This window comes from Lissotriton helveticus, chromosome 1_1 (assembly GCF_964261635.1).
Source record: "Lissotriton helveticus chromosome 1_1, aLisHel1.1, whole genome shotgun sequence".
In the NCBI taxonomy this organism is placed as follows: Eukaryota; Metazoa; Chordata; class Amphibia; order Caudata; family Salamandridae; genus Lissotriton; species Lissotriton helveticus.
The window spans coordinates 1,564,330,134-1,564,344,107 of record NC_136057.1 but is presented as its reverse complement, the minus strand read 5'-3'; the positions used below and the strand labels follow the sequence as shown (position 1 = coordinate 1,564,344,107).

The 13,974-nt window shown below is 43.3% G+C and overlaps 1 protein-coding gene across 3 annotated transcripts in view; it reads right to left on the bottom strand.

Moving 5' to 3' along the window:
• The window catches only part of RGS18 (regulator of G protein signaling 18), a 225,419-nt gene that overhangs the window by 74,475 nt on the left and 136,970 nt on the right, over positions 1-13,974 (bottom strand). For all 3 annotated transcript variants that reach the window (XM_078687093.1, XM_078687084.1, XM_078687102.1), the window contains one exon: positions 2,190-2,291. In XM_078687093.1, coding sequence (XP_078543219.1) covers positions 2,190-2,291 — 102 coding nt within the window. The remainder of the gene's footprint in view (positions 1-2,189; positions 2,292-13,974) is intronic.

The window sequence follows — 13,974 nt, the reverse complement described above, 5'->3', positions numbered from 1 at the left end:
GAATGCAGCAGACAACCTGGAACTCCATACACCATCATTGGACTTTACCACAGCAAAAACTGTGGATAATTTGATAAAAACAAGGCACAATGGGACAATTTCAAAATATTGGATCAGAATAGCATTGCCAAAACGCTATCAGACATCAAACCCAATAATTACTACAATGACCCACTATCTTCAAAATGCCTGAAAGAAATCTGCCACACGGTGATTCCAATATGGACAGAAATTGTAAACACCTCCCTATCCCAGGGGAGCCTTCCAGAATGTCTAAAAACAGGTCAAGTAGTACCGATCATTAAAAAACCTACGACGAACCGAGCAGATTCAAATAACTACCGCCCAGTAACTAACATTCCTCTTCTTGCCAAACTAATAGAGAAATGTGTGCAAAATAAATTGAGCCAACACATCGACAATTTCTCACTATTGGATGAATGCCAATCGGGATTTAGAACAGAACACAGCACGGAAACGGCGATTTTACACATAGTTGTTGATGCACTTCAGGCATTAGATCACAATCGATCTTGTCTGCTTATCCTACTTGACTTGTCATCTGCATTTGACACGGTTAATCATGTAAAACTATTGAACAGACTCCGTGAAAGGATGGGAAAACCTGGCAAGGTGCTGAGTTGGTTTGAATCCTTCTTACAGAATAGAACCCAAAGATTTCTGGTCAACCAAACTCTGTCACCTTCAAGCCCTAACGCAATTGGAGTGCCACAAGGATTTACTTTATCTCCCTCACTGTTTAACCTGTATATCGAACAATTAACAGAGATTATCAGAAATTCCAAAATATCCTACCACATGTACGCAGAAGACACGCAGATGTACATTAAGATCAGATCCCTGGAAGACATCAACGTAATAAACGAGGCCCTAAAAATGACTCTGAAATGATTAACTATTAATCATTTGAAGCTAAACGCACATAAAACAGAATTGTTACTTATCTCGCCACAAAAGAATCAATCAGAAGTGAAGGAATGGTCCAAATTGATCACGGCACTAAATTGCACACCCACCCTAGTTGACTCAGCAAAATCACTAGGGATCATATTGGATGAAAACCTCAACATGAAAGCCCACATCAAAGCAATGGCAAAAAGCGCCCGTTTTCATCTGAACTACTCAAGAAAAATGAAACCATATTTAACTGACGCGGATTAAAACAAGCAGTGCAATCACTGATCATTTCGAGGATTGCATATGGAAGCACAGCATTGGCAGAGCTACCAAAAATATCCACGCCACCATTAAAAGCATGCCTCAATGCAGCAGCAAGACTTGTCTCAAGATCGAGGAAATTCAACTATATCTCCCCTCACCTGAAAGCTTTAAACTGGCTACCTTACGAAGCCAGGATACAGCTAAAGATGGGGTGTATCACCCACAAAGCACTTCATTACAATACACCCAGATACCTTGCCCAAAAAATGTAAATATCTGGAGGAAGCAGACCAGCTAGGAGTGCCAAGGAACGGGTGCTGAGACCACAAAAAGAAAAGAAAAAAAACCTATGACAGAGCATTCTCAGGAGCAGCCCCTAGAATCTGGAACTCACTTCCCCCGAATATCAGAAAAATTCCAAACTCAGCAATTTTGAAGAGAGAAACCAGGATATTTCTAATGAGTAAGCTCCTTCCATAGTCATTATCTCTAGGCGCTAACTCTTCAACTCAGAGACGTCCAAGATGCTCCATTGACTGGAGAACATAGAAGACAAAGGAAAAGACACTTTAATCAAGCATATAGAGGAACATTTAATACTCCTCTCATAACTATTACCTAACCTACCTCAGGACACTGTTTTATTCTTTATAACCTTGTAATCCTAGTCAACCAATATGATAGTATACCTAACTAAAACTGTATAATGTAATCTGGTTCATGTAATGTGAAGCGCTCTGATACCCAAGGGTCTTGTTCGCGCTATAGAAAACTGTATAAAAAATAAATAAATAAATACAATTTTTCAGTCTTCATTTGACTGTAAAATACAGATCAATTATTAATCAAGTAATCATCTTCCATTTAAACACCTCACCAGGGCCATTGATAGAAACTGCAGCGATCAAGAGAAAACTAAATTTCACATCCTTTTAAATAAAGCCTTTAATTTATTATCAATGAAAGCTTTAGAAAACATTAGTGTAAAGGAGATCATTCAAACTCACCTTATACCAAGGGTCAGGCTCTGTGCTTTGTCATACGTGATGTCTTCATGAGAGCCAGACTTCTTAAGAAGCAGGCTGTTCCGGTTTAGTTTAACCATAAACCTGCAGGATAAAGAGACATTTGTTTACTAATATGTTTATAGATTGTTCTAAAAATACAAATGGCACTGATGTCTTTAAGAGCCAGGTAATACCAAAAGTTATACATCAATGTACAAACAAAAACTACAGAAGAGCGTACCTGTGCCCAAATGCAAACCAGAAAACAATGGCCCTTCATCCCAGAGTTAGTTAGAACAGCCTTTAAAGAGGTACGGTGGTCCAGTTACAACCGTGGGTCATGGTCCTGCTCCACTTCTTACGCTAGATAGCTACTCCACTGGACGGCACTTAGCAAAAGAAGTGCACACTAGTGCATGAACAATAGATCAAAATTTTTTTAACAGAATTTATGTATTTACGATGGAAGCACATGCTCGGATGAAGCAAGATGGCGGCTGAGTGAGATCTCCTGTAACTCACCTCTACACCACCTCATCCTAAATCGTCCTGCTGTTCGTGTAAAGGCACCCAGGACCCGGGCTACGGATGTTGGGAACTCACTACTGTTGCTGGCGTGATTTGAAGCGATTGTACGGCAAAATTGTGGCCGCGAGAGGCAAGCGGCATCGATTATCTGACTGCGACCCGGCGCTGGGAGGCATTAGCGCGGCTCCTACTGTCCATCATCCCCGGCTGGGGAGAAAGCGTAGTGCGTGGCCGGTTGCCTAGCAACCGTAGCAGGCCGCAGGAAACCAAGGAGAACGAGAAACACGCCAGGAACGCGGAAGAGCCCTCGTGGAGTGTGATGGCAGCCTGGGGTGGTGCACGGAGCAAGGCACGCTCAACTGTACCGGCTCCAGCAGCAACTCCGCAACTAGAGAACAAGGCACGCAAGGATCAGCGTGAACCCGCTATGGATACGGGTAAGAAAAAACTCTGGAATAAAAATGATAAAATCATAGCTGGGAGCTTAACTAACGTCCCTGCCCCTCTGAAAGATAAAAAACAGTCAGCCATTACGAGTCTCTTCTCGGGCAAGCCAAGCAAGGTCTCTGGGAATGTCTCTGAGGGTGAGGGGGGGGATCCTGTGCCAGACCACAGTTTGACAATGGAGACTGAGAGCGCGGCCAAATCTAAGGGGTCAGGGGATATCGGTCAAACGGCTCCAGCTAAAGATAACAATGTTAACAATGGCACTACAGACACAGATATGGTAGTCAGAAGCGAAATGTCAAAATCTTGGGGGTCAAGTTCGGAAATCACCGTAGTTAACACAGCAGTGAGCACGGGTGATGAACTGGATGACACCCCATGGGAGGCAGCAAAGGAGGTAAATAGCCCTCAGGTGACTGAGCAGTTAACTAAGGAGTTAACTAAGGAGATTCACGCAGACAATATTGGCAATACTGAGACTACAGAAACAGAAACAGGCTATGCATCTCCAGATCCCGTAGAGAACTTCTTCTCCGTGAATGAGGAATCAGGAGAGTCAGAGGACACACATCTACCTAGTGACAGTAGTGGAGAGGGATGCGAGGAGTCCTCAACAAGTAACGGAACCCAACAAGATAGCCAAAAAAAAGCTAAGAAGGTCAAAAAGGGAGTCTGGGGGGCGAAGATCAAGGCTACAAGAAGAAGACACGGAGGAAGAGCATGAGCTTAGGTGGGACTACTCGGATACGCAGCCACTCCGTACAACAGGGGTGAAAGATTCAGTCACAGAAGGTACAAGGTTACAGAGAGCTCAGAATCTAAGTAGTGATCACGACAATACCACGGAGCCGACACTTGCAATGATTCTTCAGTCCCTGAACTCATTTCAAAAGGAAGTAAAGGCTGAGAGTAGGATTGCTAGAGCCACTGGAAAGAAAATCCAAGGCGCAGTGCGGAAAGTTGGGAAAACTTGCACGGACATCGCTGAAAGACTGAGTATGGTGGAAACCCGTACTGAGATTTGGAAACTCTAAAAACTCAGGTGATCTCACAGGACAGTACTGTTACGGATATAACGTGGAAGTTGGAAGAGGCAGAGAATCGCCAACGGCGGAGTAACTTAAGGATCCTAGGCATCCCAGAAAATAGTGAGGGGACGGATATCAGGGCATTCACAATCGATCTCTTTAAAAAAGCGTTTCCTGAATTAATACACTGGGACTGGGATAGAGAAGTACAGCGGGTGCACAGATTCCCCTTTTCACTCCCCAAGCACCCTAGAGGAGACCAGTCATTGCCCCGAGTTATCCTGGTTTTCTTTGGCAATTTTTTACTAAGACAGGCGGTGTATGATCTGGAAAGACCTAACAAGAAACAAAACTGTGGGAGCTTTTCCTTTTTTGCCAAGCCAGACTTCGCGCATGCGACAGCAGAGAGACGTTGACGCTTGCGGCAGTTGATAACGCCCTTCCAAAAAGCTGGGGCTACAGTCTTTCTACAAAACCCGGCTAAACTAAAAGTGATCTCACAGGGCAAGACTATGTTTTTTACCTCGGAAATTCAGGCAGAACAGGCCCTAAAGGATATCACCCTGGAAAAGAACGGTGCGGCAGGGGGAAGATAGTAATAAACTGGCAATGCGCGGCACCCAACGCCACGATTATGACTGTTATGACATTTGTATGACATTGCTTAATACAAATGCAGATTGGGGATCCGAAATACTGTGGCTGGGACATAAGGAATGTAAATAACTTTTCAGATCAGACAGGGTGTGCATCTGAACATAAGGGGGGGAGGTGGTGTGGGGGAGGTTAGTCAGACGTCATCACACAGGCTCAGGCTGAGCCTGGCAGCTTCAATAAAGGTGGGGGGTGGGAGGGAGGGACGAAGGGTGGGGAGGACAGGGACCAGGACCAGGATTCTTACAAAGGGCACTGGGTGTGTACAGGGGGAAAAAAGGAATGGAGACTCAGAAGAGTAGGCTGTATTCAGGGACCACACATAATTCAACCGGAAACCAAGAAAGATCAGGATGGCTAAATTAATAATACTCTCTTTGTACATCTGTGGCCTGAATGATCTAAAGAAAAGGCAGAAAGTGGCGGAGGTACTTAAACTGTCTGGTGCCAACATTATATGTCTTCAGGAGACGCACATTGAGGGGTCACAACAATACTTACTGAAAACTCTCAGATACCGACTCATCTCCGCCACAACGCAAGGGACACGCATGAGGGGGTGGCCAATTTAGCAAAAGGAGGGGGGGTGCAGTTCTCGCGGTCTATTGCGGACAAATTTGGGCGATATGCGATAGTTGAGTGCTGCTATAATAATGGGAAAAGCAAGCAGACATTATGCACAATATACGGTAATAAGGGTGATGACCCGTATGTATTGATTAATGTATCTAATGCATTGGTACACTGGCCTCTCCCTGTGATCGTATGTGGAGACTTAAACATTCATTTACCAGGTGATTGGTCATATGGTCCAGAGTTCAAATTCCAGGGTAGGAAACGAAAAGTATTTCAATCTTTAAAAGACATGTGTGTGCTGCATGGCTTAATAGACGGTTGGTCAGTGAAACACCCGGGAGACCCTGGCTATACCTATTACTCGCATCCACACTCAAGGCATGTAAGACTGGATTATATGTTTATGTCTAATACTTTAAAATCAGTCTGCCAAATAGATAAACTTCCTAGAATTCTCTCGGACCATAATCCACTTGAACATAGCCTTACAGGTGGCCCTGATAGACCCACAGGTAATATATGGACCTTTGAAAGAGCGTTATTGAATAACGAAGAATTTTGCCAACATATGAGAACTTGGATTCCGGCTTTTTTGTAGGATAACATGGGGTCTACATCAATAGATACGGTGTGGGATACCCTGAAGGCCTGTGTTAGGGGGAGACTATGCGGTTCTCATTTCAACATAACAAAGCAGGAAGACAAAAAATGATATCTCTAGAGCAAAATCTATGTAGAGCAGAAGAGGATCTGATTAAGGCGGTACAGGAGGGCAGGGCGACAGATAGGGAGGTAAGCAGAGTGGCAATCACCAAAAACTACATCTCTGAAATACTAATTGAGAAAGCGATTGTCAGAGCTAGCATACGTAGGGAAAGAACGTATGAGCTGAGCGAAAAGGTAGGACACCAACTAGCTGTTAGAACTCGGGAAGAGACTTCAATTACTTTAATTAAAGAAATTAAGGTCCCAGGACTTGGTCTGAAGTTAGATCCCTCAGACATTAGAAAGGCTTTCCAGGGGTTTTATCAGAAATTATACCACAAAGAAGAGAATGTGTGTGGGGATCCCGTAAGGTATTTGGACCCATAACCCTGATAAGCTCCACACGGCGCCGAACTTCAGGGCGGAAGGTGAGCCTGCGCCAATGCAGAATGGCGCTCGCTTTGCTCACGATGACAGCCACAAAGCAGGGCAGCGGACTGAAGCTTGGGTGAACCTGACCCACTTGGGATGACACTTTTTGGTTTATTTGCCGCAAACGAAGCACACCCACTGGGACTTCATTATCCACAAGGCCCTGCTGTTGGCCACGCCCCACAGGCAGGTGATGTTCATCAAAGGTGCTTCACTCCAGTTTTTACCAGCCACTGATGAAGAGAGCACGTTGCTCTCGAAACGCGTTTGGCATAATAACTTTTGAAACACTCAGCCTCCAGAAAACTGCCAGCAGGCTGCCATTCTAACAGCGTGATTTATCTACTTCCAGTGGCAGTTCTTTTAATGGGTTTCTGCGAGGGCTGGATATATATATATATATATATTCACTGAAAAAACCATAGGTTATAGACCATATATAGTTAGGAATTAGCATTTACAAAACCTTGAAAATTCACTGAAAAAACCATAGGTTATAGACCATATATAGTTAGGAATTAGCATTTACAAAACCTTATTTTACTCACACAAAACCATTGAAATTCCATATATAGTTAGTTGCACTAACTATATATTTCGCGCACCCGCAATCCACTGCTGATGATGTCACATATCACATCATTCATGACATGGTCAGTGACATCACTGATGACATCACTGATGACATCTCAAATGACATCACTGATGACATCATCCAGTGACTGTGTGTTTCTGTAAAGTTTACCGGGACGCGCCTCTATGGCGAAAAATCGCAAAAATTTTTTTTTGCCCCGCGGGGCACTTTAATATCCCCCTCATCAATCCTAGGGGGGTCAGGAGGGGTCTACCTTGCCCCCTTTCCTTCATTTCCCCTTTCGTTTTTCACCGCATCTTGTCTCTCGATCCTACCGAGAGACAAGATGGCGGCCGCTCCGGACTGTTTAGAATGTTGACAGACACCAGAGAGCCAATCAGCTTCGCTTCGCGAAGTTCCGTTATGCGATACAAAGTACACAGCACTCGCAGGAACGTGCCCAACAGATCTTTATTGGGCTTCTGCACACACTTCTAGACGCGTTTCGGCTAGCGCCTTTGTCAATAGAGGTCGGCGCCACCATTAGGCAGGTTTTAAATACATGTATTCACTAACATAAAGAAAGGACATATGCCTTCAATCAAGTATGCCACCATTTCTAAGTGGTAAATACAGTTCTAAATTCACTGTATCCCATTGCGCCCTGGATGGGCAAACACAAAAGTATTTATGTGCATCTTTAAAAATTATTTACATTTTCAAAGCAAACAAAAATAATTCAGCCCTGGATGGGCAATCAATTAAGTCCTGGATATGTCCATTGTACATAGTTATACACAAAATGGCAGGAAGATTCATAAATGAACAACCAACTCCCCTCCGCTATTCAAACCCCCTGGTCTCTTGGTTTGATTTTCGATTATATGTCTCGATTCCAGCCTCCGTAATTTGAGTAACCCTCCTCTTATGTCTGCGGGTACCTGATCCATACAGAAGAAACTTAATAGGTCTCTATTACTTTGGTGAAACATCTCAAAGTGTCTCGCCACCGGATAAGTGGGGTCCTTATTCTGGATGGCCCTGAGATGTTCCAAAATCCTGATCTTCGTGGGATGTGTAGTGCTCCCAATGTAACGCAGGCCACACGGACATACAAGACAGTACACCGTGTGGCTTGTGTTGCAGTTCATTAAGCTTTTGATTTTCATTGGTTCCTTCATTCCTGGCACTTGGTAATCAAACACTTTTCTGCTATTCCTACAGGCTTTACATTTTAGGCATGGATAAAACCCTGCCAATTTCCCAAAAGATGACATTTTATCGTCCTTCTCAGAGTGACTTTGAACTATACTAGATCTCAATAATTTAGCTCTCCTATATGTAATGAGGGGAGATTTGGTAAGATCCTTTCCAATAATGGGATCGGATCTAAGTATATGCCAGTTCTTAACACATTTGCGCCTAATTTCTTGGGCATCGCTGGAATAGTCAACGATCATTCTCAAGCTATTCTTCTCCACCTCATTCTTCTTTAATTTCCCTATACTGACTCCAGACACCAGTTCTTATCTTGGCTTCATGTCAGCTTTCAATTTTGCCTCTGTGAGCACTGTTTTACTGTAGCCTCTGACTTTAAACCTTTTTATGCTCTGCATAACCGCTGTTTCATAATCACACTGGCGTGTACAGTTTCTTTTAATTCTTAAGAATTCGCCATATGGGATGCTCGATATTGTTTTCCCCTGGGTGGCAACTGCTGGCGTGTAGCACAGAATTTCCCGCTGTGGGTTTCCTATGCAATGTCGTGCAAAGTCTCCCCTCAGCAGTGAACACTCTGAGGTCCAAAAAATGAACTGTCGCTGTGCTTACTTCGCCTGTGAACCTGAGATTGAGATTATTCTTATTGGGTACCTCAACATATGCCCTAGCAGACTCCTCTGTGCCTTGACAGATGATAAATAAATCATCTATGTATCTGTTCCAAGATGCCACTTTCTGTGTCCATTCTGCATTGCCTTCCGTCCAGGCCACCTGCTCCTCCCACCAGCCCACGAAGAGATTCGCGTAACTGGGGGAGAAGCAGGTGCCCATAGCCGTACCACACATCTGTTTAAATAGTTGGTCCTGGAACAGAAATATGTTGTTACTAAGACAGAATGTTACAAATTCAAGTATCATCTCATTGTGTGCGGCTAAGTTCATTGGCCGAGTCTCCAGAAACCATATCACCGCTTTCACCCCTTGGAGATGGTCTATGCTCGTGTAAAGGCTTGAAATATCAAGTGTCATCATTACCATATCATCATTCCAATTCAGGTTATCAATTTTTAGCAGAAAGTCTTTGGTGTCCTTTACGTATGACTTCAGCAATTTTACAAAGTCAAAGAGAAAATAGTCCACAAACCTCGACATCTGTTCAGTTAGGCTTCCCACGGACGAAACAATTGGACATCCTGGTGGACAAGTTGCATGTTTATGTAGCTTGGGGAGGTGATAAAATGTCGGTACCCTTGGTTGCTTGAATTCCAAAAAGGCAAATTCCTCCTTGCTCAACATTCCCTTATGGTACCATTTGTTGAGCAGAGAACGGTACGCAAGAATGCTATCCTCAAATGTTCTTTTCGTCACTTTCATGTAGTTCTTTTGGTCATTCAATTGCATGAGGGCTTCATTTACATAGAATTCCTTGGTCATCAGGACAACATTGCCGCCTTTGTCCGACGGTTTGCAGGCAATTTTCTTGTCATTCTTCAAATCCATGATTGGTTTCCTCTGTTGTGTCATGATGTTGACCCTCCAAAATGTCTTCTTCTTACTGGACTTGCAATGGTTTGAAAGGTCTTTGACCATAACATCCGTGAATGTATCAATCGCATCGGCAGGCATCATAGGGCAGAACCGCAATTTTGATTTAAATGGGCTCCCCGGTCTTATTTGTGCCACTCCAGCCCAATTCATATTATGAGCTGACAGCGGAATCAGTGTCGCGGGGTCGCCCTCTTCTGCCAAATCCGTTATGACAGCCAATGTTTCTATGTCGCCAGCAGTGAGGTTGACATGTCCCTCACTCGGCAACTTTTGTATCTCAGAGCGTGCTTTACCTTTAAAGAACTTGAGCAGTTTGATTTTTCTGCAAAATGTAAAGAGATCGATTCTGAGTTGAGTATATTCAGAGTTCTTGTTAGGGCAGAAATTAAGTCCCAGTTGTAATACCTCCTCCTCTGTCTTGGTCAATACTCTTGGGGTAAGATTCACAACTGTTAGGACCTCGGCGCTTATCGCCGGTTCCAAACTTTCTTGCTTCTTGTCATCCTCGGTGAGGCGTTGCCGGCATTTACTCCACCCGCCCGCCTTGTCCTGCGTTTGCTTTCTTCTTTCTTTGTGGCATTGTCTCTACCGGTTTTTCTCTTCCCCCGTGCCTCTTGTTTCTCTGATCACTTGAAACACGTCTCAAAAAGGGGCCGGTACGGGTACGGATGCCACACTCCTCGCCCTTCCAGAAACTCCACCATCTCTTTCTTCTTCGCTTTATTCGTTCTCCGTAACCTCAGATTCCGAAGTCTCTTTGCGCTGTGTAGTTTCCATACTTTTATTGCTTAGGATCCTTTTCCTTGGTTGATCATATTTTTTCCCGAATGTTAAGATGCGACCTTGTAAATAATCCCTCTCGTCTCTCTCGAATTTGTCCTGCTTGCGCTGTTTAATTTTTTGTTCATATGCTTGGAGGCGTTTTTTCATTGCCTCGCGTAGCTCCATTTGTCTCTCTTTGTCCGAATCTTTAGGGATTTCAGCTTCCAATTCCGCTATTTATATATATATATATATATATATGTATATATATATATATATATATATATATATATACACACACATGAATACGAGCCGCTGTGTTCCCTGTTGTTTCTTCAAGGAGGCGATTTTGGTGTATGTTTGGCACGCGGCCACAGCGCGCAAAGGAACCCGTCCTGACGAGTTCAGCACCTAGTGGCACCAAATGTGAGAGTGTTTCGTGGGATCGGAAGTGCATGGAGCACTGCGGCACGGGAGGACAATTTTTCGGCCGAGATTGGACCGTGACTGCACAGTGGGGCACTGTGTACTGACGTGCTGCTTCCTGAACTCGCCCTTAACGGAGTCTGCAGAAGACATTGAACGTAAGAGGGTGGTGTGTCGAGTCCTACTGGGAAGAGACTCTGGGAGCTGGTAGCAATCTGCAGTATCCGTCAAAGGGGATGCTGGGACTTGCAGTTTTTTGCTTTCCTCCAATGGGAGAGCTGCCCTTTGTATACGTTGGGGGCTAACTACTCCTTCTGTTACCTCCAGTAAATCCCACACAGTGGTGTTTTGAAGGCAACGCTCACCTTTATCCACCGCTCTGGAAACGCAACTGGTATGTTATATTTGCAAATTAGCATGTAAAAAACCTTTGAAATTCACTGAAAAAACCATAGGTTTCAGGCACGTTATAGTTAGTTGGACATTTCACACCCACAAAACCAAAGAAATTCAGCCGTTATAGTTAGTTTCGCTAACTATAACTCGTGCCCCGCAATGCACTGCTGATGATATTACATCATTCATGACATGGGCAATGACATCACTGATGACATCACTGATGACATCTCAAATGACATCACTGATGACATCATCCATGTGAAAATCTGATGCACTTCCTCACCCCCTAATTGAACCTTTGATACACCCACTCTAAAATACAGACTATTATTTTCGAAACAATAGACACACAAATACCAGTTACAAAAAACGCACTGACTGATTCCTAGGTGTACACACACATCCACTCATTTTTTTTTTTTTGAGAGTTTTATATAGCGCGAACTAGACCCGAACTGAATCAGGTATCAGAGCGCTTTACATAGCACCAGTTCCGTTACATGAGGACACGCATTCATTTTAGGCACGGGGAGATTAAGTGATTTGCCCAGAATCACAGGAGGTCTTTGGCGTCGTTACCGAGACTCGAATCTAGATCCCCAGGTCCGAGGTCGAGCGCCCTAGCTGTTAGGCCAACTCCTCTCCCCAATACTCATTCACCCATACAGTCACTCATACATGCAGTCACTCATCAATACACCACTATCATATGCACTCATACACCTACACAGACAGTCACACACCACCACACATCCAGTTACTCACACAGCTAGTCAGTCATACAAACAATCAATCATACGTCCATGTACTCACTTATACAGGGCCCACCTCACTTATTCATACAGATACTAACACATAATTACTCCCTTATAGAATCACTGATACAAGTACACACTCATCCATGCAGCCACTTTCACAATCGCTGACTCTTACATATAGTTATTTATATACACCATTACTCACATGTAAACTGCCTTTCACATATGTAGTTACTCGCACATGTACCACTGAGACATCCATTCACTCACCAACACACCCATACACACACTCACCCACCCATACAACTATTTTCACATGTACTCTGGAACCCATACACCCAGTGAACCAAGCAATCACACATCTATGCAGAGAGTCACCCACCACCAACCCGCCCACATACAAACACTCTGGCAACCAATCAATAACCTATATAGACACTAATGTAGCTACTCACCAACCCATGCAGTAGCTTACACAACAACAGACAGACTGATACAGACATTCACACAGTTTAGTCACTAACACATGGATTCAGTAAGACACATTTATTCACTCATTTATATAGTCAGTCACGCTCCTCCTAAATTCCCCATCCATACACTTATACACCCACTCATTCTTCAATACACCTTGACATATATATAAAATATTTTTAAACTTTATAGAAACACCCAGTCCCTGGATGATGTCATTAGTGATGTCATTTGAGATGTCATCAGTGATGTCACTGACCATGCCATGAATGATGTAATATGTGACATCATCAGCAGTGCATTGCGGGGGCACAAGTTATAGTTATCTAAACTAACTATAACAGCCGAATTTCTTTGCTTTTGTACTAGTGAAATGTCCATCTAACAATAACTTGCTTGAAACCTAAGTTTTTTTTCAGTGAATATATATATATCCATCGAAACGCGTCAGGCCACAGGATGTATTACGGAATCGGAAGCTGCCTGTTTCTTCTAATTAAGGATGTTTCCTTCATCGCAGTGTTGTGCGGCCTCAAATGCTGGGCATTTTTTGGTACATATATATATATATATATATATATATATATCAACCAAAGTTTCAGCCACTTGATGCCGCAGATTTTGATGTCATCGCAGCACCGCCGAGAGAAACGAGAGACCCAGTAATTCCGTGAGTAATTTAGTTTTTAATATCTGCAACGGACAGCATAACGTTTCGGCCTTCCAGAGGCCTTGGTCACATGGCGCCACAGAGGGCGGTGGCAGAAATTTAAAGTGCTAGTGCATTTAAAATCAACAAATCACAGTAGGGAACTGATTGCGGTACAATGGATGTGGTAAAAATACTCCAGTTTTAAGTATAACACTGATGAGTACCGGTCACGCATACATTCAAATTTTGGGCTAAATCCCTATTTGATTAACAATACACCGGGTGAATATATAATGGCATAAATGATGGCAAATCTTGATAATTTACATTATTTACAATATTTACACCAGTCAAAGGAAGATTTTATGTCGCACAATTTCCATAGCTGCCGCATGTTAATGGGATAAATCCCTCGGCCCTTCCCTATATCGACATGACTGTTAGTATCACCAATTATATACAAATGTACACATTATTAAATACTCCAAAATCTACATAATGTGCAAGCATCCTATAAAGACATTAAGCCTGTAGGGCTAAATTCTAATATGCACATACAAAAAAGGAGGAGAACTAAAACCATAAAGAACATTAACCAGGT